Source organism: Alligator sinensis, unplaced genomic scaffold, assembly GCF_000455745.1.
Source record: "Alligator sinensis unplaced genomic scaffold, ASM45574v1 scaffold849_1, whole genome shotgun sequence".
Classification (NCBI taxonomy): Eukaryota; Metazoa; Chordata; order Crocodylia; family Alligatoridae; genus Alligator; species Alligator sinensis.
This window is the reverse complement of record NW_005842271.1, coordinates 828,017-853,678: the sequence shown is the minus strand read 5'-3', so window position 1 is coordinate 853,678 and position 25,662 is coordinate 828,017. Positions and strand designations below refer to the sequence as shown.

The 25,662-nt window shown below is 40.4% G+C and overlaps 1 protein-coding gene across 1 annotated transcript in view; it reads right to left on the bottom strand.

Moving 5' to 3' along the window:
- Positions 1–1,552: 1,552 nt before the first annotated feature.
- LOC102368624 (calcium uptake protein 1, mitochondrial) overlaps positions 1,553–25,662 on the bottom strand; it is a 90,303-nt gene continuing 66,193 nt past the window's right edge. Inside the window, exons 6-7 of the mRNA XM_006027894.3 lie at positions 6,814–6,903; positions 1,553–2,691 (exon numbers count right to left, since the gene is read on the bottom strand). Of these exons, the coding sequence (XP_006027956.1) occupies positions 2,531–2,691; positions 6,814–6,903 (251 nt within the window). The 3' untranslated portion in view covers positions 1,553–2,530. The remainder of the gene's footprint in view (positions 2,692–6,813; positions 6,904–25,662) is intronic.

The window sequence follows — 25,662 nt, the reverse complement described above, 5'->3', positions numbered from 1 at the left end:
GTTTTTCTTCCCAAGGTGGAGAACCTTGCATTTTTGTGTTAAATACCATCAGGTTCTCGCCCACCCATTTGCTGAGCCTGTCCAGGTCAGCCTGGATCGCCCTTGTGTCTTCAGGTGTGGATGCTTTGCCCCAAAGTTTGGTGTCATCGGCGAACTTGACCAGTCCGCTTCTGACTCCAGTGTCCACATCATTAATGAAGACGTTGAACAATATGGGTCCAAGGACAGAGCTTTGGGGGACCCCACTGGTTACAGGGCACCATGACAATTGACTTCCATCAATTACCACCCTCTTAGTCCGACCATGGAGCCAATTTCCCAGCAAGCGGATCACAGAGGACCCAAGGCCACAATTGGCCAGTTTCACCAAGAGGTGATCATGGGATAGCAGATTGAAGGCTTTTTTGAAGACACGATATTTAACATCAATCTCTTCTCCCTTGTCCAGGTGATAGGTCACCTGGTCGTAAAAGGAAATGAGATTGGTCAAGCAAGACCTACCTGCAACAAACCCGTGCTGGCTATCCCTCAGGATGTTGGTGTCGGCCAGTCCAGTAAAGATGGCTTCTTTAATAAACTTTTCCAAGATCTTCCCCGGGATAGAAGTCAGGCTGATGGGCCTATAGTTAGCCGGATCCACTTTCCTCCCATTCTTGAAGATAGGCACCACATTGGCCTACTTCCAGTCTTTGGGCACTACACCAGAGCACCAGGAGTTTTCAAAGATCCGTGCCAGTGGCTGGGGGGGGATGCTCGCCAGCTCCTGGAGTACCCTGAGGTGTAGATTGTCAGGGCCAGCTGACTCAGTGCACCTCTACTGGCAGGACCAGCCGCACATGTCATAGTCTAGGCTGCCCCCTGTGCCTGGGCTGGGAGGGGCCGAGACACCCATTGTAGCCTGGATAAAATTTTTTGGCAGGCCAGATCTGTTTCCCAGGATGTATTTTGCCCAGCCCTGCCTTAGTTGCTAATTGTGGAAGAGGCCTCAGTCAGTCTGCCCTTCAGACTGCTTCTGGGGAACAGGCTGATATTACAGAGGAGGGGAAGGTTCAGGACAGAAGCAGAAGAAATGCTACCCTCAACACTGCTTTGGAGAGGATAGACTTTTGTTTTCAGGAAGCAAAAATTCTGGGTGAAAGTCAATAAAGTGAGATGGAACCCACAGGTGAAGGCCTGGTGACAGTCCACAAAGCAAGTGTTGATTTGGCTATTAGCCTCAAGACCAATACTGCTTCCAGCTGGGATAGTGGGAGGTGTGGGGATGAAAGGCAGTTCTTTAATGAGTACTGTTGAGGGTTCTTTTTGGCTAAACACTATGTAAAAATTCTTGCAGGATCCATTCAAAACAGCAAGAATATTTACCTGCGAGTAATAACTGAAAAAACCCCACAACTCCAACCTTCTCTGAAACTGTTGTGTTTACTTCTTGTATTTTTAGGAGGCATTCATTTTCAGCAGAAATTACCCTTTTTATGGGCTTGCTGCCAATGCAAAATCAAACTGCTACAAGTCACAAGGATTTCCATAAAATAAGTGAAATAAGAATATTTGCTTTTGCTGTGAACCAGTATAATTAAAGCCATATTTTACAAGCAGTCAGGCATTCACTTAACATTTTTAAGCCAATGTGCTGGGTCCAAAAGAACAATCCCAGAGGGGAAGAAGTCTCCTATTAAAAAAGAATTACAAAGGGCATATATGTGCAGGTGCTTAGGCATTGTAAGATTCTTGTGATAGAGGAAAAAGCCAGGAGAAAAAAAAAAGCCATTATTCTTAACTTCTTATATAAAAGGCAACAACTGTCATGGGGCACGCACACCCTCCTCATTTCACACAAACCCGTGAGATAAAACCTCATCTCATGGGAAAAAAAATCAGGTCTGAGAAAGTTCTGAGGTTCTACTCTCACCCTTATTACTGCCTTTCTTACAAACAACTTCAGCAATAAATACAGATTAAATCTACCTTCGACAAATCCCATGGCTTTTGCACAAAGGTCAAAGGATAATCTAAACAGTGTTTAGTGAATAATACTTAAAATTAAAAACTAAAAGTAATTTGGGAGCAGCAACCTAAGATCTGTTCTTAGATATGCTAGGCATTTCTCTCACTGTTTGATGCACTTAACTGCATTGTTGACCAATGTTGTTTTCTGGCACTATTACGTTCTACATAATACCCTAGGTTTGTTGGATGCAGACTATAGCATAGAAGCAAAGCAATACACAGAGATAATTAACTTTGTCATTTTCCTGAGAGATAAATATCACGGAGGCAAAAGCACTGGCAAGATAAAAGATACAGTAGGCTTCAATTTCCATTAAGGTGTTTAGAGAAACCTCAGTTAACAGTCTTTGTTTCTTTCTAATTCAGTGTAGCAATGAGTCTGTTGTCATCCAGGAGATATCTTCATGATGAACATTCATCTGCAGAACACCTGACTTGATGGCATGACATATTGCCAGAGCAGCACAGGTAGATGCATGGCCCCGTCGGCATGCTGTAATCCAGCTTCTTCCACTACCTGTGGTTATTGTTTAGGCATGGTGAAGTCCCAAGCTGTCTCCTGAGCGCATTTCCACATTGCCCTCATGAGTCGTGTAAATCCCATGTCTTTGGGCTTCTCTAAGCCTCTCATAAGTCGCTGCTTCATAATGGCAACAAACTCCTTGTTACTCAACTCTCCATTTCCTAAGAGAAGAAAAAGAAAAAAATTATTAAGAGTACAAAAATAAGAAGCCTAGAAATATTTGGAGCCAAAAGCTTGATTTCCTTCAAAGAAAGGTATCAAAGTGGCTCATGTTTTGCTTCAGTCTCCTGAAAGATCAAATGTTGGCAATGTACAAACTTAGTTGTATTTGTAGCTAAAACTTTTAACTAAATGGACATTTCAGAGCTGCTTGCTGGCAGCCATTGTATTTCTGGTGTCATAATAGCACTTCTTTCCAACATGATGGTGAGTGCCAGGAGAGGGCTCTGACACTGTATTTTAAATTAATTTCGTATGTAATTTGGAGTTTATAAATTATGAGCTATGTTTTTCCTTACAGTAACCTCTCAGGACGACTCGATGAGCAAAATAGCAGATTAAAAAAAAAATTCTTTCTCTTGCCAATTACAATGTCATATTCTTCCCAGGCAACCCCCAATTATTAACTGAAATAATTACTGGTTTTAAAAATGTTTACTTTGTGGTTTATTCTAATAAAAGGCTTAGAGATGCAATGTTCACCAACCAAATACATGACAGAAGGAGCTGTCATAGTTTCAATGACAGATTCAACAACTTTGTTTCCAAAGGTCTAAGTTTTTTCCATAACAACAATAGAAATCTTGCATTTAATTTGGGTGTGCAGGAAACTCAGATGGCAAAACCCCCGACACTGCAAAGTCGCCCATCTGCGATCATTTATAATTCAGCAGAGTTTTCATATACCTATGCTAAGCAGCATACTACATCCAGCAACACATTACCAGGACCTTGAAATGTTTAAAATAGATACAATTCATCTACTTGTCTACAGAACTAGCTGGAACTTGAATTTTCTGTTTCAGGAAAAAATTCAAAAGTTAACTGTTTGCTCCAGTTCAAACTGGAGTAAACAGTTGTTTCAAAACTTCATGTGAAACAAATTCCAAACAAAAATGCAGTTTTGAGACAACTGGTTTAGGAAAACAATAGCAGCTTTTACATGACCACTGCTAACACTACAGATTGCTGGGAAATAATGTACAATAAAAAAATGAAAACCAGATAAAAGAAAAATTCTAACTTTGGAAAATGTTTTAATTTCAACGTTATTTCTGATTTTTCCCCTCAGAGGAATTTGTCAAAATCAATATGATTTTGTGAAAAAAGAATAGTTTAGTCAAAACACCTTTTTCTAATGAAAAAAATCTGTTTGGACAGAAGTTTTCTGAACAGCTGTATTTGTTCAGTTCCAGTTGCTGTGTAAAGATATATATTGATTTCATTCATGATGCCATGTTATAGAGTTTGGATGAATTTAGCACAAAGAAATCGAGGGTCCTGTATGAAATCCAATCTTATCCTGCAGTTATATTTTTCATACAGGATTGACATTTGAGGTGTTAAAGGTGGAAAAGTTGCACAGATGAGAAATAAAATTTACAAAGATGGAAAAGTAGTTAAAGGAAAGACGCTAAAAAAAAGAATACTCAATGTTAGATGTCTAGAATAAAATCAGAAGCATGAGTCTGAGTTGATTGTGAACATGGATATTTCTTGTGGAGGCTTCACTGAAGTAATTTAAAAATTGAATGCTTTTTAAATTTATATTTATATTATTTTATAAATATATGTATGCAAAGCCAAAAGTTGCCAAGTTTTATTTCAAAGTCAGTTTTCACAATAAATTATAGTGGCTTGGATTTATAATGAATATGCTAACAGACTCTGAAAGGATGGTTACAAACCTGAGTCAGACACACAACATGATGCATTGCCTTTTTGTTTCAATTAATTGGTTGGTATACAATCCCTGAAATCCCTGTCTAGCTTCCAGGTAATTTTGTAGGCCGATGTTTGTTTCCCCAGGACCTCTTGATAAAGAAAGAAAAAGGATTCTTGACAGGTCTATCCTTGGAGCTTATTCCCTCGTCCTTACCTATCATTTAAAAGGCAAGCTGTCTCATCCTAATTGTGTCTTCATTGTACAGGCTTTTCCACACTTGCTCAGTACAAAAACCAAGAAATAGTCAAAGGACAGCAAAGATTGATGGCCATCCCGATTTTAAAAGCTCTAATCTAAAAAATAATAATACCATTAAAGGTATTCAACTACCTTGCTTTGGTTCTCTTGATACACAGAGCAAACGGCCCCAGTAGCATTCTATCAGGGAAGCTATTACTCATTCAGATAGGTTTAAGAGGATTTTCAAACTGAGAGAAGTATGAAAATATAAGTCATTCTGCAACTTTTTTACTTCATGGAAAAGTAACAAACTCCCTTCCCCCCCACCACAGGATTGTTTCTAAAAATAGTGTCTTGATGCTATATTTATTTTTTGATCCTTGTGTAAACTTGACACAATCTTTTTTTCCCCATTTGTAAGCCACTTCTTATTTCAGCATCATTAAACTTTAACTTCCATGTAATTTCACAGGAAAGCAAACCAAACTACTTCCAATAGGCTGCAACTGTAAACCTTATAAAACTGGGATAGTGTCCTTGCTTCTGCACTCCCTCGCTCACCCCCAAGTCACCCGTTTACCATCCAAGCTTGCTGTCTGTAAGAAACATCAGCAGCTATATTTATTCTTCAAACAATGAACCAGTTAAATTCCATAATATTTTCCAGATCAAAACAGATAACATCTCTCTGGCAGGCACTAGGAACCACATTAGTTACATGTTTAATAAATTAGTATTTTTTGATCTGGGTGGGTTTTTTTGGACTGCTTTCAACTGCAAATGTGGGCAAAGAAATTCCAGTAAAGTATCAGGGGGAAAATGAAATTTCTTACAGCTCTGCAAATTTTTGATACCTTTCTAGAAATGTCTGCATATATGGGCCAAGTGAAAAATAGAGATCTGTGTTTACTTTTTTTGCTACAATCCTATATTTGCAGAGAGGTTTCCCTGAGTGTAGGAGTATTTTCCCCACAAGGTATGACATCAAAATATTTCTCAGATTTTCCTGGGAATATCCAAATTGAGTAGGTTTGGATACATGCCAATTCACTCTAATCTCAAATCCTAACATGTGGTTTTAGGACTGAATCAGAAATATCTGTTTAACCACTGAAAAGAAGCAATTCAAATTTTCTTCAAAAGTAAAAAATGTGTGAAGAAGCTGAAGTGAGGGGAAGGAGAAGGAAGGGGCTGCAAATGATACAGTAATTTCAAAGACGGACATTTTGTTCATTGACTGTTCTTCCAGGTCCTACTCTTGAGGTGCATTGTAGCCATCATCCTAGACAGCTGAAAACTCTTTTTTAATCCTGTAATTTTTTTTATTAATCAACCTGAGACTGTGACATGATGAGTTTGCTACCTTGAAGTGCTTCTAGCCTCTGCATAAGCAGGCTTTTGGGATTAACTTTCAGGATTCCTGGATGGTAATGCTTATTCCTGTCATTAATTAGCTAATGTTTGTATAGAGCTTTGACAATGCAAATGCTAAATATTTTTATTACCAACACTAGACCATAATTGCTAGTTTTGTTAAATGACTATTGTTTCTGCAAAAAGAAGGTAAGCTGCTTTTTCTCTGCAGAAAGCTGTCCATCCAGAAATCTGACATGCAAAAGTCTCTCACACAATAAACACTGCTGAACTAGATGTTTGAAAACCTTCAAGGAGCACTGTGCGCCATGAATGAAACCCTCTGGAAAGATGCATACATTTTACAGACCACACTGTGATGGAATGTGAAAGGAACAATGAATACTACCATAAAATGGATAATCATGCCAGGATAGGCCAGCCTGGAGAGAAGAAATGAAAATCATAGCAGAGAGAAAAAAAATCAACAAAACAACCCCCCAAATCCAGTTAGGCTAAGTGAAAAGAATCTCCAAATTTTAATCAATCATTTTGACTGCCTCTGGTTACCAATGCTACCTTTAGTATCTCTCTGCTTTATCAGGTGCAAAATGGTGATTATTATTCTGTTGCTGCTAAGTCTGTTGAACATAACCCAACATATGGCTTCTAAACATTCCTGAAATGAACACAGAGCTGTACATAGTTTGTTTCTTTGAGGGTTTTTAAAAAATATTCATAAATTATGCAACATATTGGGAATACGAATAGGGGTGACAATAAATTAAAAAAGAAAATCACTCACCATCACAGTCGAAGAGAGCAAACACCACGTCACACACATGGTCGGAAAGCTCCACTTTTGCCACTGTCCTGGCTACCTGCTGCATAGTGACTGAAACAAAATAAGGACACAAAATTACCAGATTGCAGCAATCAGAATTCATCGTTTTCTTGTCTCTTTCACAGGAAACATTCACAAAAAGCTACATTTCAAAGAGGATAGAAATGAAGTCTTCAACTCGTTCAATTCCCTCCTTGACATCAGATTCCTCCACAAAAGACCTTTGTTTCATTACCAGACACTAGGGTTGATTGCTGTATGGTTGTGTCATATTGAATGAAATAGTTTGAATGTTTGTAAAGGTTGCCCATTAGCCAGTTTCAGGAAGAAGATAAGATTTATCTCCTTATCTAAGTCATTGATTTTGGGACTACGTGCAAAAGGTCCTGACTTTGCTTAAAGTCTTAATTTAAATTTTATCTTTAGAAGTCTTTTACAAAGAGAGCAAATATCCTGAGTTCCGAGAGATCAAACCCTAGGGCCTTTTGGAAAGATTGGTAAGAAAAGGGCATTTGCAGTGATATGGAGGTTTCCCAAAAGTAATTTCAAAAGAATCTGTTGAGTAAGATCCGAGTCCAAATTTGGGGGTAATGACAGGTTGAGTAGGAGGAGCCGATAGATGGCAGCTCGCTCAATAAAAACTGTAACTTACTGTCCCAATTTGGAGGTGACTTCACTTGCAGAACAACAAAGGAAGAATCGCAAGTGTAGGCCGGATCAGACTGATCACCTGAACCACCCTCTCCGTGAACACGAATTTCTTAGTTCACGCTGAAGCTGCAGAGCGCCCGAAAGGGACTGAAGGAAGGGGACTTAGTCCTATCACTGCTGAGCCCAGCTCACTGAATCGTATTGCTGAGGCCAGCCTATTGAATTGTACTGCTGAGGCGAGCCCATTGAACCGTACTACTGAGGCCAACCCATTAAATTGTACTACTGAGGAATGAAAACATATTTTGGTATTTAGCTTCTTGGAATTCTAGGATTGTAAGTATATTATGAAAAATAACAGTACTGATTCAAATTTAACTTTTAGTTGTAATTGTAGTTGTTTTTGTAACACTAATTCTTATAGCATTGTTTGGGAAGGAAGTGCATTCGGAGCATTGTTTCTGATATATGTAGTTATTGTGTTCTTAATGTTTGTGGTGTTTCTTAAAGCTAAGCAGTGTTATATATGTAGCAAAGAGTTTTAAAATAAAATTGTGTTGTATAAATTAAGTGTGTAATCATTGTGAAATCGTGCAATCAGCTAACTACTCCCCCAGCCAGTGCATCAAAACGAATCAGTAAATTGTGTGGGATTTTCTCTATTCCATAACCCACTAGAGACAGGTTGCTGACAAGCATTCAAGTGTTATTTTGTTATTAGAATAAAAGCATTAACACACCTAACTCCCCCAAATTCCTGTTTCTTGTTTGCAAAGTCTACACAAGATGAACTGTGGATTTTTTTCAAGCTTTTTGCTCCTTAAAAATCAGATTAAAGTGTCTGGTGCTTACTTCAGTTCTGACATGTAATTATAGACTTCCCCTGCTTACTGACTCCCAAATGCAGGCATTATTGATAAGGTGGCTGTTTTTTCTGGTGTTGCAAAGATGACAGTCCAAAAATGATTTCACAGTGGATTCTGCACGCTTAAAATAAATCATTCTTCCTACGAGGCATTTCAGAGCCAACACAAACTCATAAGCAAAGCCCAATATCTGGGGAAATAACATCCTGCATCCTCTCTGAACAGGCTCTGCAGAGATTGCAAAATCTTATGTTTGCAATACACAGTAGTGATAATAAGAGGTACAGAGGACTGTGTATGTCTCAAGACTTTCAGCTGAGACCACAAGTAAGGATGCATTTTGTGATTTCATCAAGGCTGCAGCAGACAGTCATCCATGTCAAACTGTCACGTAGTTCATGGCTGCTTCCTGATTATAAAACTCAGTGGCTTAGCCCAGGGGTGACCAAGATTTGGCCTGAAGAGCCATGCCATCCAGACCACAGGGCTCACCATGGGTCCAGAAATTTGGCAGCATGGTGAGCTGTGGCAGTGTTAATTGTTGTGGTTCCCAGAGCTGCAGCAATTAACACTGCCACTGCTTGTCCTGCATCTAAGTTTCCAGACCCTGTGGGCTGAATCTGGAAGAGCCATGTCATCAGGCCTAAAGGGCTGCCCAGGGACTGGAAATCTGGGGGTGGGCAAAACAGCAGGTATCCCAGCTCTGGGAGTTCCAGCAATTAATACTGCTGCTGCCAAATTCCAGTCCCATGGGCCAGGTGATGCTGCTCTACACTCTGGCTCCCATCTGCAGACTTTCCCCACACCAGTTGAGAAGGACACCACTGGACTAGCTAATACACATTCACATTGGTAAACCCCAATTCCCTCTATTCTCTGTTTTGGAGTTGATAATTATGCTGAAGAGGATGAAGTAGGAAGGCTTAAGGTCATGGTTCTTTGGTTTGTACTGAAATTATTCTGCTGGTTGTTTTGTTTTAATAATAATCCTAATAAAATTGTAATGATATAAAGAAAGGTCCAGACTTGAGTTAGTAGCAATTGAAGCTAAGGAGGAAGAGCACTTAAATTATTTTCTTCCATTTATATTAAAAATGATGGGTTTTACTACAATGTTAGTGTATTTTAGTTGGTCTTTATTTTATACAGAATCTCATGCTCTATAAACACATTTGTTATGGTTAGAGAAACTGAAAGCATGTTCTTATATTATGCTACCATTTTTTATTATTTTGTTCAGAAAGTACCTTTAGCCACATTTATTGTAGTAAAAAGTAGACATTCAAGTAAAGGTAATGAAATGCAGCCTACCATGCATTTTGAGATATATGGATGGCAGTATCAGAGACATGTGTCAATAATAATTTGCTTCTTTTATATAAAACAATAATTGTAAGTTCAGTGCATGATTGAGGTGGTCAAGTTAGTAAGAAACTAGCATAACTGCCTCACTGGTGGCAGCTGCACCAGACAGAGTCTGATCTTATGTTACAATTGATTTGATAAAGTAGCAGGCAATCCTGCACAGAGATGGGTGTCCAGCACCAAAATGAAAGCTTCAGAGCAGGGCTTCCCAACCTTTTCCTCAGCATGACTCCATTTAAACACTGGAAATTTTTTGTGATCTCAAAATGATGCAAACAAAATCAACAAGGAATGATTTATCAAATTTCCACTTTCATGTCTTGCGTTCCTTTCATTTCTCATTCTCATCCTTCTCATTAGTTTTATTTCTAGAGCTCAAAGCAGAAACTTTTTGGGGAAAAGCATCCATGTTAGATTTCTCTGTCGTGTAAAACATGTTTCAGTCAGCCGGTATCAATACACTGATTTTACGTCAGCTTCCCATAACATACAAGTGCCTTGCGTCGGAGCTGCAACTGTCTTGTGTGGACAAATAATCGCCATGTGCAGGAGTTGCATATTTACAAACAGGAAACGTATTCACTATAATCAGTCAAGACTGTTGAGTGTCTTTGCAACCCCATTTTTTATCGTTGCAACCTCAAATGGGTTTGCAACCCCAAGGTTGGGAACCACTGCTTTAGAGACTCTCAAGCTTGAGCTGTTTCTCATGCGACTATAGTCATTTGTTAATCCAAACAGCTAAAAACTTGTCCTTATATTTCTCCAAAAGGAGGCAGAGAAAGAGGAGACTTCAAGAAGGTTAAAATATGAAGAACGAACATTTTGTTTTTTAGCAGGTGGGATTAACAGCGATTGTGACACGTATTCCATCAAAATGATTCAGTTTTTAATACGATGTCTAAAATAAGGCAGTCAAGCATTTGTACTGTTAGTAGTAAAGTGGAAAACAGTAAATGATCTCGTCCATTTGTAGCAACTCACTGAAAGCCACTGTGAAATCACACAAAATTGAAACTACCCCTGAAGAGTGTGTGACAGCAGCAAACAGTGTTTATAATAATGCTGTATCAATTTAGTAGTAGGCTTCTGACAGAGAAAGAATTCACTCTGTACAACTTACTTCCAGGGAGCCCAGAAACATCATATTAAATTGAATGGCAGGGAATGTAGTTCAGACAAGGGAAGGAAAGGAGAGTGGAGCAGATCTTAGCAGAATTCTTTCTGAAGTGCCTTTTTATAAACTTAATAATAATTATGATAGGAAAACAACTCACATTTTCACAGTTCTATGATCTGTGGTAGGCTTCTCAGGAAGACAAAAATCAAGTTTCCAACAGGCTAATTTTTAATGGTAAAATCAAAGCCTGGTGGGCAAGCAGGAAAAACAAGCAATTCTATGGAGATTAAGAAATAGGATCAACCTCAGAAGGAAAAGCAAACTGGCAGAAGACAGAACCATTGAGTGAATCCCACTGTCTTCATCCCCTCTGTGCCTCATTTCCTGTGTTCTCTTCTCATATACGTGTCTTTCATAAATTATAAATATCGGAATTAATTATAAAAATGGCTGCTCACATTCAGTCTAACAAGATTTCTCAATTTAAAAAGCATTTGTAGTAAGAGTTGATGTGTTTCTGAGATTCTGATGAGATACTAGTAAATGCTTGTAGGTCCTTTTTACCTAGTTTCTCTTTCATTCCAAAATTCCACTCTCTCCATTTTTGTATCCATCTCTCATTAATATCCACTTACCCCTACACTAAGGATAACACCTGCTATGGCAGCAGACAGAAATACTGCATCATGGTAGGTTTCACCGTCGTAAAAGCCCTGCAGTACCAACCATTATTTATCCCCTTTGATTCCAGTTCAGTGGCGCAAAGCTGACAAATGTCTTCCTTCGGGTTAATGATCTGGAGAATGGCTCCTGCTCATGCCAGTGAGAAGAGCCAACTTGTCATTCAACAGGATGGAGTTCCTGACCTGACCGCCAGTGCCAAAAAACAAAAAGCAGCCCTTGAAAATAAGTTTGTTATCCACCGACCCACCACACCATCAGCAGTTTTCAGAATGCTCATGTCTTGTTTCTGGGTGAGACTGCAAAACTGAATCTGAAAACACTTATGATAACACTGATGAAGCAATGACATAATAGGTAGACTATATTTAAGGAACACTGAGTTTGTATCTTACCATATAAAATATTTTCTCTCTCTCCTATTCTATTTAAGAGAAAACTAAAATTAGATAGCATGTATTAAAACTCTGGTGGCAGGCACACATTTTGCTATAATTATTCCTTTCAAGTCTGTAGATTCCCCCCATATATATTACTACTATAGTTCTTTTCTAGAAATCACTCTATTGCTCTATATTGCAGAAGTAACCTATATACAATACGGTATGGCTGGTGTCTCCAAGTCCTCTTTGGCCTTGGAGATCAGGATTTATATGGGGGTGGAAAGGCTTGAAAGAGGATTGATGCTTATGTAGTTGCTTTAGAAAGCTGGTTCAATTTTGTTAAATAGCTCTGAGTCAGTCCCTTGCCAACTGAACAGCAGGGAAACCTCATACGTAAATTACGCCCACACCTAGCTGTATTATAAATTACACTGCAATCGCACACAGAAAAGGAAGCAGGGAGAGCCCGAATGCAAAGGAAAAACAAGAATACCTATTTATAAACCTTCAGTGTTTTCAGCTACAAAATGATCAATGCAGGCACATGCATATGCCTGCCTGCATGCACACACACACTCTTCTTGTGGTCCCTCTAACAGTTGTTTCTTTAAAACATAAGTTCAAAGACAAGGCATCCAAACTGCTGAACTGTAGTTTAAGCTAATGGGTCCAATATTTTGTCCTACAAAAAGCTCTCTGCAGCAATCTTTAAGATTTAACCTGCTCACACTAGCATCAAATATCCACGAATCATAATTAAATTACAGTGGCTGAGGTCATTTCCCCCCCTATTTTGAGAGACCCACAGACAATTCCATATTTCCTGCAAAAAACCTTTAGGTCTCCAGTACTGGGGGCTATCCAGGTTTCCCCTTCTGATGTAGTTCAACATGGACAAGTTCAACATCTGTTAGGTCAAAAGAGTAAGGAGGCAGATAAAGTTTCATTACTCCTTATATTCTGATCCTCCTGTAAACTGCCTCTGCAGAGCCTGAAACAGTATTGTTGATGACTGTGCTGCTGCCTAATGAATCTTGGACCCAGCTGACACGCAACAGATGGATGAGCACACCTCTGTATAATGTTGATGATCCTCTATTCATAGTTAATCACCTGACACACTTGCTCCCTTCCTTAGTGGATAGCTTTTGTGGAGTCCAGGACCAGCGTTTCAGGTCACTGGCAAGCAGTTTAACAATTCCCAGATCAAGAAACTGCAGCCTGTATCAAAAGCCTTGCCTTGAGAATGCTTCTGATAATTTGATGTGCATATAAGGGCTCTAAATTGTGTACAGATTAACAATTTACAAAGTAATCTCTCAAAAGACTTGGACGCAAAGGATGGGGAGAATTAATCTCCGGAGAAAACACATTTAAGACTGAATTCTCTGGATCACCTTGAGATACAAACTCTTTATACGTATGCTGGCATTGCCTAGGGCAGTAGGTAACATGCTTTTGGAATGCATAACTGCAAACAGAGTTTACTAATTGGGAGGGGGGCAGGGAAGGCAAGGGTGAGGACAAACAACCACACATACAGGGCCGGATTAACCCTTCAGTGGGCCTGAGGCAAACAAACTTGTGGGCCCCAGGTGGGTCAAGACCCCTCTCCCCACCCCAGTGTTGCCACCCGCGGGGAGTGGAGCACAGGTTAGTAAGCAGCTATCACTGGGGCAAGGCTGGTGAAAGGGAAGGGAAGGAAGGGAGGGAGGGAGACAGGGCCATTTGCGCTGCTGCCATGGAGGGAATGGCAGGGCCCCCCCTGCAGCTCAGGGCCCTAGGCATGTGCCTAGTTTGCCTATGTGTTAATCTGGCCCTACATACATATATATACACATGCATGTGCACACCCAAACTAACAAGTAGCAACATGCAAAGAAGATAAGTTCTGCTCTCTGACCCCTGTACAGACCTTTTTATTCTGAGTTGCAGCTGAATACACTGTTGTAGAGATTTCCTAAGTGGTGGCTCTGGCTTTTGTAAAACAGTTACAGGTGCATCTTTCCCAAATGTAGTAACAAAAGCTTTATTTGCCTTCACCTAAGCAGGGAAAGGACATATGCCAATACAGGCCAATAGCTCAACCATCACCATGACTCCAAACTCACTAATTCAGGTTCCTGCAGGACTGCCAGATTTCAGTAGGCATAGGTCCACTGCCCCACCGTCTCAGAAGGCAAACAGCTTTCAGGTTGTGTACTAAAATCCCTTCTTCAAACCCAAGACACCCACTTCTATCCTACCCTTTTCCTGTGACCCCAGACTGCTTTTAAGCAAGAGTCCCTTGGACTTTCAGAGCTAAATCAACATTATTAGCCGGTATCTTTTCTGGCTAATTGCTGAGGTAACCCAACTGATTTTCACTCCACTTTCACTCCGCATAATCACAATAAAAAACAGCACAAAAGCAACCTGGACAAAAATGCTCCAGCATAAAACATGGTGGAGGGAAGAACAAGGCAACATGATCTTTCATACTCTATCCATATCATATTTACTCACTCTATCATACCACATATGGCACACATTTTATAAATGACACAAAAGTCCACTAAACTCCTGCCCATTCCGTCACACAGACCTAGACTCCTTACAAAGGCAGGGCAATTTCAGGCACTATTTCAGGCTGTGCAGAGGATAATGAGGAAGAAAAAAAACCTGTAATACAATGAAATTCTGAAATGAAGAGAGGAAAGTGGCCTCCGGAGTATTTCTATGTAATTGCCTTTAATGCAAAATCCTTTCCCAGGCAGCTATGCTTATGGTGACCCAGTTTCAAATCACCTGCCTTACTACTGAAAAAGTGGTTAGAAACATGAAAAGATGTGAGCACTGGATTGTTTTGATTCTGGACTTGTGTCAAAAATGTGTCAAATGAACCCCTTATCTGCCAAGTTTGTTTATGCCATGTATCTACCTCCATTCCTAACAAAAGACTCAGGAAGCGTATTATAAAGAGATGGACTGCATGAAAGATCTCCTAGCCACAGCCACCACCCGACGATCTAGGGGCAGCAGAGGGTCCAGGAGGATCCCAAGGTTGCTAACCCGAGCGACAAGGGGTGTCCAAACTCCACCAATGATAGCTGATTGCCACCCCCTCAAGTCAAGTGGTCTGCCTACCACAATCACCTGCCTAGTCTGGATTCAGTTTTAACTGATTCACCCACATCCAGTCCCCAACTGCAGCCAGGTGCTGGGAAAGAATTGAGACTGTGGGGCCAGGGTCAGAAGAGAAGGAGAGGTGGAGTTGAGTGTCATCAGTATACATCTCACTCCAAATCTCCCCACATACCTCACCCAGTGACCTCATATACACATTTAATGGGAAGGGCAACAAGATGGAGGCCTGGGGGGCTCCAAAGAAAAGGTCCCATGGGGACCACAAGCATTTGGCCGCAGCAGATCATTTTGAAGGGGCAACACATAGCCAAATTCTTATCCCATTTTTATTGCATTCTAGTTATGATCACTGATTACTTAAGAAATGACAATTACAGATTTTTCCTGTCAGGTTTCCCCTAACATTTGCTTGTCTGTAATAGCTTCATACATCAGAATGCACATTATATGCATAAATATATTTACATATATTATGGAGGCATCTGTAAGTGTTTCAGCACATGGGCTTTATCATCACATGATTGTTTTGTAGTTAGGCACAAAGGGGTCACCAATTTTGCCTGTGGCATTTGGGCATTTTGGCTGCGGCTCTGCAGCATCTGGAAAGATCAGGCACTTCAGAGGGGCTTTTTGGCACTTTTAGCTAAAGCCGATTCGATCAGCTATTAGATAAAAGTGCCAAGAAATCCCCACTAAAGCACCTGATCTTTATAGATATCGGGCAAGCTGGGTTGAAGTAACATGCTGCCTCATCTGGGCATGCACAGGGCTAGGTGTGGGAATGCACAGAGTTTAAAGTAAAGCACCGTTTTTTTGGGAGGGCAGGGGGGTTATGCCTGCAAGCACCCTTTATGAATTATTTGAACTACTACATCCAGTATAGGCACAATGCCACTAGAAACAAACCCTTTCTATAATGGCGTAGAGCAGGGGTTTTTAGACTTTTTTAGTTTAAGCACCCCCAGCGGCCAGATGCTGAGCGGGTGGGAGGGGATGGAGCGCTGCCGCCTCCCAGAAGCAAAGCCGGGGTGCAGCGGGGAAGCTTACCGGGAAGCTGGGGTGAGGGCAGTGGTGCCCCCTGCAGGGTGGGGTGTGCTCACCAGGCTGGGGTGTGGCGGCAGTGGCTGCTGCGTGCAAACCCCTTTTTTAGTTTAAGCACCCCCAGCGGCCAGATGCTGAGCGGGTGGGAGGGGATGGAGCGCTGCCGCCTCCCAGAAGCAAAGCCGGGGTGCAGCGGGGAAGCTTACCGGGAAGCTGGGGTGAGGGCAGTGGTGCCCCCTGCAGGGTGGGGTGTGCTCACCAGGCTGGGGTGTGGCGGCAGTGGCTGCTGCGTGCAAACCTCCCTGCCTTGCAGAGGGGTGTCACTGCCCTTGCCCTGCCCCTGCTCCTGCCCCTGCTCCTGGAAGGCAGAGTCGTTCCAGCCCCGCCTGCATGCACCTACCCCCTAGGACCAGTCCAAGTATTCCCAGGGATACATGTACCCCTGGTTGACAACCCCTGGCATATGATTTACCCCTATCTTCCTTTAACCCTACAAATCAGTGGAAGTACCTGGTGTTCTGAAAGGCTAACATAACTTAAATTGCACAACGATAATTACTTTGCTTGATCTGCCCTTTTATGTCTTATTTAAAAATGACAAAAGGATTGTATACTTTGTTTAAAGATAAAAATTGATCTCTGCCTCTAGATTTTGCATAGATAGCTGTACTTTGTATACACATTACTAAGGCTAGATACAGACATTCAAAAAGCCTGAAGCAGAATCTAAGTTTGCGATTTTCTGTAAGCAGCACAGTTTAGTTCAGTAGCCCACAGAACACACATTTGTCCTTTGGTAGAGGGACTGCAGGTTGCCCTAGATTGGGTTTTGCTGTTTTTAAGCCAGTCTGTGTGCGCCAAATGTCTGTTCTGTTACAGGTTTAGATTGGTTTCTGATTACTTATACTGGTAAAAGTGTAAAATCTGTATCTGGCCTAAGTGACTGGAACCAGTTTGGATAGCTCACTGGGGGGGAATAAGCATATAGCTCCACTAGTCTATATTTTAATTATTACCTTAGAGTTCCAATCCTCACCATGTTGTATATTCATGTTTAATATTTTCTTCACACACTTCATCTAGATTCTCCAAGTGTTCTGCAGACAGTTTTTCAGACTATGAGAGGTTAATCTCCTGAGCATTTAATCAGGCTTCAGAGGCATGAAGAAGACGTGTATTTAAGATTCAGTAAACAAGAATCACTTGCAGCTTTGAGTATCAATACTGAGAAACATTAGAACATTATAATTAAAGTATGATACAGGTAACCTGAAGATCTGAATTCTACTCTTGGCTATGCCTCAGGCTCCAGCCATCTGTAAACTGCAGCTAGCAACACTTACCTGCCATGCAAATTTGTTGTGCAATATTTAAAGCTTTAAAAAGTATTAGTCTGGATAAACTTATTTCCAAGATATATTGCTTCCCAGGTTTATCAAAATCTTCCAGGAAACTATTATGTTTTTGGAGGGTTTTTTTTTCCTTTTTATTCTTTGAAAGACGCTTATCTCAGTCTTTTCTGTAATTCAACTTTTGTGCAAGGTCATTTTATTTTTTGCATCAGATGAAATTTATATTTGTTATGATAGCAGGTCTTGATAACAGACCCCCCTCAATTTAAAATATATTTGTATCAATGATTTCTTTGAAAAATCCTGACCAAGTTCAGATACTGCTATTAGCATTAGCTCTGATACACTGCAACAGTTTTTTATACCTCTGATTGTGCTTGTGCTGAAGAAATCCATATATTCTAGATTTAGGGTCTGTGGTCTCACCAAGCAGCTCTGTTGGCTCCAATGCTGTTTGATTAAGAACATTGCTAAGGCAGGACTAAACACGTAGACTGAATAAGCTGTACTCCAGCAAGGGGCTGCCTGAATTGAGGAGGGAAGGTCAACAAGACAAGAAAGCTCTATTTCCTGGCAAGACTGCATTGAGCGTGCAGAGAACTGGAAAGATTGACTCTCAAGAACAGCAGTACAGCTTGGCTAATGGAAGGTTACAGCTTTCACTAACAGAAGACCCTCTGAGGTTTAAGATCTGTTCATTTATGAATGACAGAGTGGCAGTCCAATTTAAATGCAGGCTTCAGGGGCCAATATGCAATATTTTGATACTATATATACAACCCTGAGCCATAGGTCCTTAAAACCAGCAAAGTAAGCCCTTTTGTGTGAAAAAGCGACTGTGAGGCCATCATGTTTAAACAACAGATGTACTGTTTGGTTATTATTTATTATTTAAGATTTTATTGTTATTTCCAATATGAAGACAGTTCCATCACTTTTTGCAGATTTTAGAGATTTTTAGATCAAATATGAGTTCTTACCCTCTGCAATGAAAAAGAAAGCCTTCTAAGTTTGACAGGAAACACTACAGATGCGTCTACACAGGAAAATGAATGTGGGACTAGCATGAGTTTATTTAATTTAGCTAGCATGGGTAGCAATAGCTGGAAAGATGCAATGAACATCTCCAAGAGAGGTGAACTAGTTAATTCTAAGTGAGGGGGGTTTAATTTTAAAGTTTTATAGTAAAAAAATTAAAAGCCCCACACTGCTAAGTATTCTGCTACTCAGGGATTGATGGAGCTTGAGTATTAGTCATTTTTCCTGCCAATATGACCCCCAAATAGTATACTATTGCAATTTATGCAGTGTGACAGAAGAATAAATTTACTGAGTTATGCTTTGGACCTACAGTAGTTCTATAAATCACTAAAAGACCATATCGCTGAATATTTTATAATTACAGTAAATTCTCCAGTTATAAAATGATCTTAATTAATAATAATTAAATTATTTCGTAGACTAGCAAGTCAATGGCAAGAAGACTGACAAAGAATCTGTGAAAGCTACTATCATAGTAAAGTATGTGGAACAAGATGGGCTTGGCTAACTGTCAACTGATTACTATTTCAATGCAGCCAGACAAAGGGGTTATGGCCAAATACTTTAGGAGTATGCCATCATTTAAGTAGCTTGGGATTGGGCATGATTTTGGGGATCATTAATGGAGGCATTTTAAGCAGCTTAGAGAATGATTATTCTTTAAAAAAGTTGAACATTTCAAATTTCTAAGAGCAGATCACAAAGTAATTATAGGACATGCTTGTGCTGTCACCTGGGGGCTATTTGTTAATTTACTGTATAATAAACTACTGTCTGCAGAGAAACATTTTTGCTCTTTACTTGGGAACTATTAACCTTTTTCCTGACCACTTGATATGACCATATTCATTACCAACATTATTTTTAATAAGATTAGCACCTTCTTAGAAACAATGGCATGTCATAATATGTTAACCACCACAGGTCTTGGGGACAATCTTAATTCAGGACAACTAATTCCTGAAAAGCAAGAAATGAAAAGGAGAGAAATCCTGGCCTATGGCCTACTCTCCCCTGTGGAAAGATCTGAAACTTTTGCAGACAGATCTGTGGCTCAAGGATTGGACACTTACATCACATCAAGACTCATTAATGAGCCATGGTAGGATCCTTGAATCAAGGGATTGCCACCGCCAACATAAGAAAATAACATGATGCACTGCTTAATATTGATGATGTCATCAATATAATGCAACTTAATATAGAAAAAAAAAAGAAGTCAACATTTTTTAAATGAAGCTACATACACATCTAAACCCAGGCTCAGATCCCTGAATAAACAGACTGATTTTTCGAAGACACTGACCTCCCATTTGGCTGCATGGAAGAAAGCTCCCGTTTGGCTGCATATTATGAAGAAAAGAATTGCTCTTTCTGCCAAGGTTCAGCTTGGGACATGAGCTTTCTTAGCATCAAATTTCACTTTGTTTTATAGAAGGAAAGTCAATAAACTGTTATGAAATCCACTTCTTGTAGCTCTCATTTAATGTTCATCTTACTGACAATATTACTTGTTACAACCCAATAAAAATTCCAGAATGAGATTTCTATAATTATCAGTCAAACTTATTCTGCTGAGTTTTCATTCTCTCTCTCCCCTCCCCTCCTTAAATGCTATGGTACATTATTTGATTTATCTTCATTTTTACTCTACATGAATTTATTTGCTTTTCATGGTCAGGGTTTTTAAAGCTGTCATTTGTACAGACTATAGTCAATAATTGCATCCTATTTTATTAATTCAACTGCACAAGTATTATGTCCCTTTGTGCCAAACATTACTTTGTTGATGCAAATGTTCTTTTGCTATCGTCAGCAAGACATCTTTTTGTTTTTCTCAGACTCTCTTAAATGATGGAAATTCTTTAGCCCAGTGGTACCCAACCTTCTGGTGCATAGTTTCTCAACCCGTGGTATGTGCATCCCTGGGGGTACATGAGACACAGACAGGGGGTACGCGGGTACCCCAACACTCTCTCTCTCTCTCTCTCTCGCCCTCTTTTCCTCTCAAAACTATGGCAAAAAATTCAATTCCCCAGTAATAATTTGGCGTCCAGCCCTCCTAACTTTGGGCAATATCACTTCTAGCCCAGGTATATACTTGAATTGTGCACCCCTGGTGTAAAAGGTAGCAATCCTATCCACACCAGATCACACATCTGTCATATCACTGCCTTATATACACAGCCCTTCTTCCAACATATAGCACACATTAGTTTGTAAATATAAAATCCCCTGGAAAATTGAGTGTTGGGCTACTTATTAACATTTTCAAAAGTTAGGGGGTACTTGCTACTTAAAAGGTTGAGAAACACTGTTCTGCTGTACCCAGATCTAGCCATGTGCTAGCCCAACCCCATGTTCCCGGATCCATCTGTGTGCTTGCCTAACCCTGCATGCTAGGCTACATTACCTAGCCCATGGGGCTCCCGTGGGGATCCACAATTTTAGCAGCAAGAGTGTGACAATTAATTCTGTCATATCTCTCCTCTGCCACTAAAATTCTAGATCCATGGGGACCCCACAGACTAGACCTAGCCTGTGGGCCACAAACTGAGCATTGCTTTAGCTTATTTTCTTTTAAATTTGTCTGCTTGTAAGAGCTAATCGTTTTACTATTCTAAAGGAATGTAAGAAATCCATAAACAGTTTTACTCACTGCTTTGATATTGTCTTTTAAAATGGAAATTAACCTTCAAGACTCCCTGGAACTTTAATGTGAGGAAGCGAAACAGGTTCTCTTTGGAAGATCTTTACTCTTAAAGCACACGTTTCCAAATTCAGGGTTTTGGAAGTGCAGCATCTGCTGATGCAGTCTTTTCATTGAAAATTCAGCTAGTCTAAGCCATTTCTCATTTGTTTTAAGTTTATACTTTGGAATCTATTTCTAATACTTCCTTGAAATGTTTTTATTCATAACACACTACTTCAATGTGCCTTTTAATATTTCAAATAAATGCCAGTGTTTGCCACTGGATTTATTCAAATGATCAATTAATGCAATTTGCTGTACAAACATCTCTGAACAAGATTCTAACCTGCTGCTCAGCATTATAAGCAGCAACTACAAAGCAAATGCATTTTTTTTCTGGACTTTAATCAAGCATTTCCTCTAAATATAAGCATTTATCTTAATAAGTTATTTGAACATATATTATTCCTTCCATTGTTAAAATACGTATAATTCAGTATACATGTGAGTGATTTTTCTAGAAGAGGAAATTTTTCCTTCAAAGGACTACTTACAGTTTCCCTAATTAACCTTTCCCCTTAAAGTTCCATGCCATGGCAACCATCTGTTTCATGGAGAGCTCAGACTCCCTCTGAACTCCACTAGCCTCTCTCATTAATTAGCTAGTTAACTTCCCATCAACCCAAGATGTATCTTTCCACCTAAGGAGCCCTCAGAGTAGTACTCTTCAATGGCAGTACTATTTGCCTCCATTGGCCTAGAGTAAGAAATCAGAATATGAATTGACCTAGGCTTTTAGCTTTTCAAAATACTAATTAAAAACCATGTATCACAGTACTGCAGACCTACTTTTTACCCATAAATATACTTAATTCTATTAATTAACAGTGGCTCAGTTTGTTAGGTTAAAATAGTTAAATATATAGATAATTAAAATATAGTAAGTCATTTAAATAATCCTCACCAAAATTCCCTAAAAAATTCTATTTCCCAGTAAATAATGATAGCACTCTATTCAATTTTACAAAACAATATTGTTTCCTAAAATCAGGCATTCAAAATAGCACCACACAGATCCCAATGGGAAACACTTCTCTTCCTCCAGACTTATGGAAAACAAATCTCTTAGATCCCTGCCACATGTTATATTTAAGATGCAATTAAGGTGTTAATTGTGCGGGCCGGCTCCAGGTCCCGTCCTCGCCGGGTGCGAGCCGGGCCTGTCTGTGTGCACGTGGGCTGTGGCCGGCAGCCCGGGCACGCGGGGCCGGAGAAAAGTCGCGGGGTGGAGCAGTACGCTTGAGCTAGAATCAGTTACGGAGGCGTAATGGTTGATTGAAAAGATTATTTACTTACACCGGAGATGGTCGCGGTGCAGGCTGGACAGTTTCCCAGGTATAGCTCCGCTTCCTTCCTCGTTGGAGGACTCTAAAACTCGGTTCCCAGGATCCTCGGAGTGGTTCAGACTCCGTGGTGTCGATAACTGGGTTCTAGGGTAGGGATTCGTCTGGGCTGCAATCGGCGACGGGGAGAGGCTAGAGGCCGTCGGTAAGTGGTGCCCCGGAGTTTGCTAGGCTCCGGGGGTCGGCAATTGGAGCCTCTATCGCCTTCTTAAGAAAGACACGCTGGGTTCGAAAGGACCCACAGCGCTTAGAGATCTGTCTCTCTGTCTCTCTCTCCGTCTTTCTCTCCAACTTGGGTGGAAACCACCCAAGCCTTTTATGCACAATGCAAAGAAGGCTACAGAATGGCGGGAAACACTTTTCTGCACGTGGGTTCTCCATAACAACAGAACACTCCATCGTGCAAAAGAGCTCCAATTCGGCGGGAACATAATTTAGCGGTGCCGAAGCACACACAATTAAAAAATCCACAACTTCGGGTTGTGACATTAACCACACCGTCAAAGTCAATTTACGGTGAGATAATGCAGCAAATGAGCCACAAAGATATTCCACATATAATGTAAAATATCCTTGTGGCTTGTTTTTTTGATTAGGCTGGGAAATTAATATGTAGCATATTGTGGTTGGGGCAGAGCTGTCCCCTACCTAAGCAGCATAGAGTCCTGGACCTGGCACCTCCACAGGTGGAGGGGGATGAGGAAGGCACAGTAAGCCTAACATCAGGTGGTGTCTCCCTGATCTTGGGCTCAGTAGCCTTTGAAAAGCAGTAGTTAAGCTGGAAGCCTCAGCTGCATTTTTAAGTTCCCATGGCCTTTGTGGAAGCAGCACCTGGGAGCTCCCTGCTCCCCATACCTTGGGTCTTAGCAGACAGGGAATTTTAAGGACTACTGCTGGGGCAGCTTCCCTGCTTGGGACTTTAAACCCAACACCTGGCAGCTCTGGCTAGGCTGTCAGGTATAGGGAATCAGAGGTTCTTGGCGGAGCTGCAAGTCCCCAGTGAGCAAAGTCCTTTGGCTCCTTGCACGATGCTGGATGCTTGTGATCCCTCGCACCCAGCAGCCCAGCCAGAGCTGCTGGGAACAGGGTTTTGACATTCAGCTGACTGTTGGCCCAGCCCAGACTACCCCAGTCTCAAATCACTAGGGGCCCAACCATTAGCTAATTTTCAGCTCCAGTCTCCAGACTGCACTGGGGACTTGAACCATTCTGGTGTGGTCCAGGTCCAGGGCTAACAATAATTTGATTGTCAGCCAGGCCCCACACTGCACTGGAGCTGGTTCATGTCTCTGGTAGGGTCCCAGAAGCCAGGTGATAATGGACCAGCCTTGTTGGACCAGTGCGCACTCCTCTTTCAACTTGCTGGTGCAAGGGGAGCCCAGAATTATGATCCCAGGTTCCCCCTACACTGACAAGTAGTAATAATGTGGCTGGGATCTGATCCCTGATCCCAAAAAGTATGCCTCCTGCTATGCATGTGGCATGGCAGGAGGCACAATTGTTGGGATCAGATCCCATCCCATCATGTCATTAAATGAATGTGTGACAGGGGCCTTAGGGTCAGAATGAACTGATACCATCTCTCACTTCTGGGGAACTGTCAGTTTAAGTTTGGTCTAAAGACGCCATAGCACTCAAGGGGAAAAAAAAAAGTATGGCATTGTGAAACCCACTGTAAAATTCATCAGCTACAAGGCATGCTTTAATTAGGATTAATGCCTTTCTAGACTGGAGTTAGGCAAGGTGATAGCGCTGATAAAATTAGATGGTCAAACCTTAACAGTCACACTTAATGGGCAGCTTCAGAATTGCAATCTTCATACAAGGAACAATTTGTTCCAGTAGTATCATGCAGAACCGGCCTTTTCACCTAAAAGATGTTTGTCTGATGGTTCAAGTGTGAGATAACACATTTAAGGTCCTGATACTTGCATTCCTCAAAAAACCTACATTTGGCAAAGCATTGCTTCAAACACTGCATTTTATTTTATACAGTGTTTATTTACCTTCTGAAGTATCCATTTCTGCACAAAACACTGATGGACCTACCGATCCCAATTTATTAAATAACTGACAGCAAGGCAAACATTTCCAAACGAATGTACCTGAACTATGGCACCTAAATGAAAGCTGCCCAGTTTTCAGAGGTGATGCTCACTTACACATCTCACTGAAATTAAGGAGGCACAGATGCTCAGATGCTCCCACAATAAGACCCTTTTATTTAGCTTCCTAAATTTACATACAAAAGCATTTAACTTTAGACACACAAGTTTGAAAGCTCTGACCCAGTTATTTATAAAAATAAGAATACTACTGCAAATATGGATACAAATATTTGTAATAAAAAAAAAAGACATCAACCAAATACCATGAGGGTATTTCTGAAAGTAACAACCATTTCAAAATAAAAACATTTTGTGTGCAATGATCATTTACTGGACCACATCAATGCCATCATCAGTGTTCCCCACTGCAATGTAGTTTCCCACCCACTGCACACAAAATGGTTTTATTTCGAAACAGCCATTACACTCTGAAATACCCTCATATAAATTCTTGAATAACATATCTACAGCTTATCATCATGTGTATTACAAAACCCATTTTCCTATAAAACAGTATAAAACCCCCCAAAATAAACCAATCCCAAATACAATGCATTTTTATTAGGGCTGTCAAATGATTAAAAATTTGATCAAGATTAGCTGTGTGATTAAAAAATTAGTCATAATTCATTGCGATTTTATATCACACATCTAAAAACTCAAAATTATGTGCAGAAAAAACTCTATTACTATTTTACTTTTACTCTATACTATTACTATATTATAACAGCCATACTTAATATGGCTGGGGGGGGGTATGGGGGGTGTGTGTGGGGGAATTAAAATTTGATCAAGATTAGCTGTGTGATTAAAAAATTAGTCATAATTCATTGCGATTTTATATCACACATCTAAAAACTCAAAATTATGTGCAGAAAAAACTCTATTACTATTTTACTTTTACTCTATACTATTACTATATTATAACAGCCATACTTAATATGGCTGGGGGGGGGTATGGGGGGTGTGTGTGGGGGAATT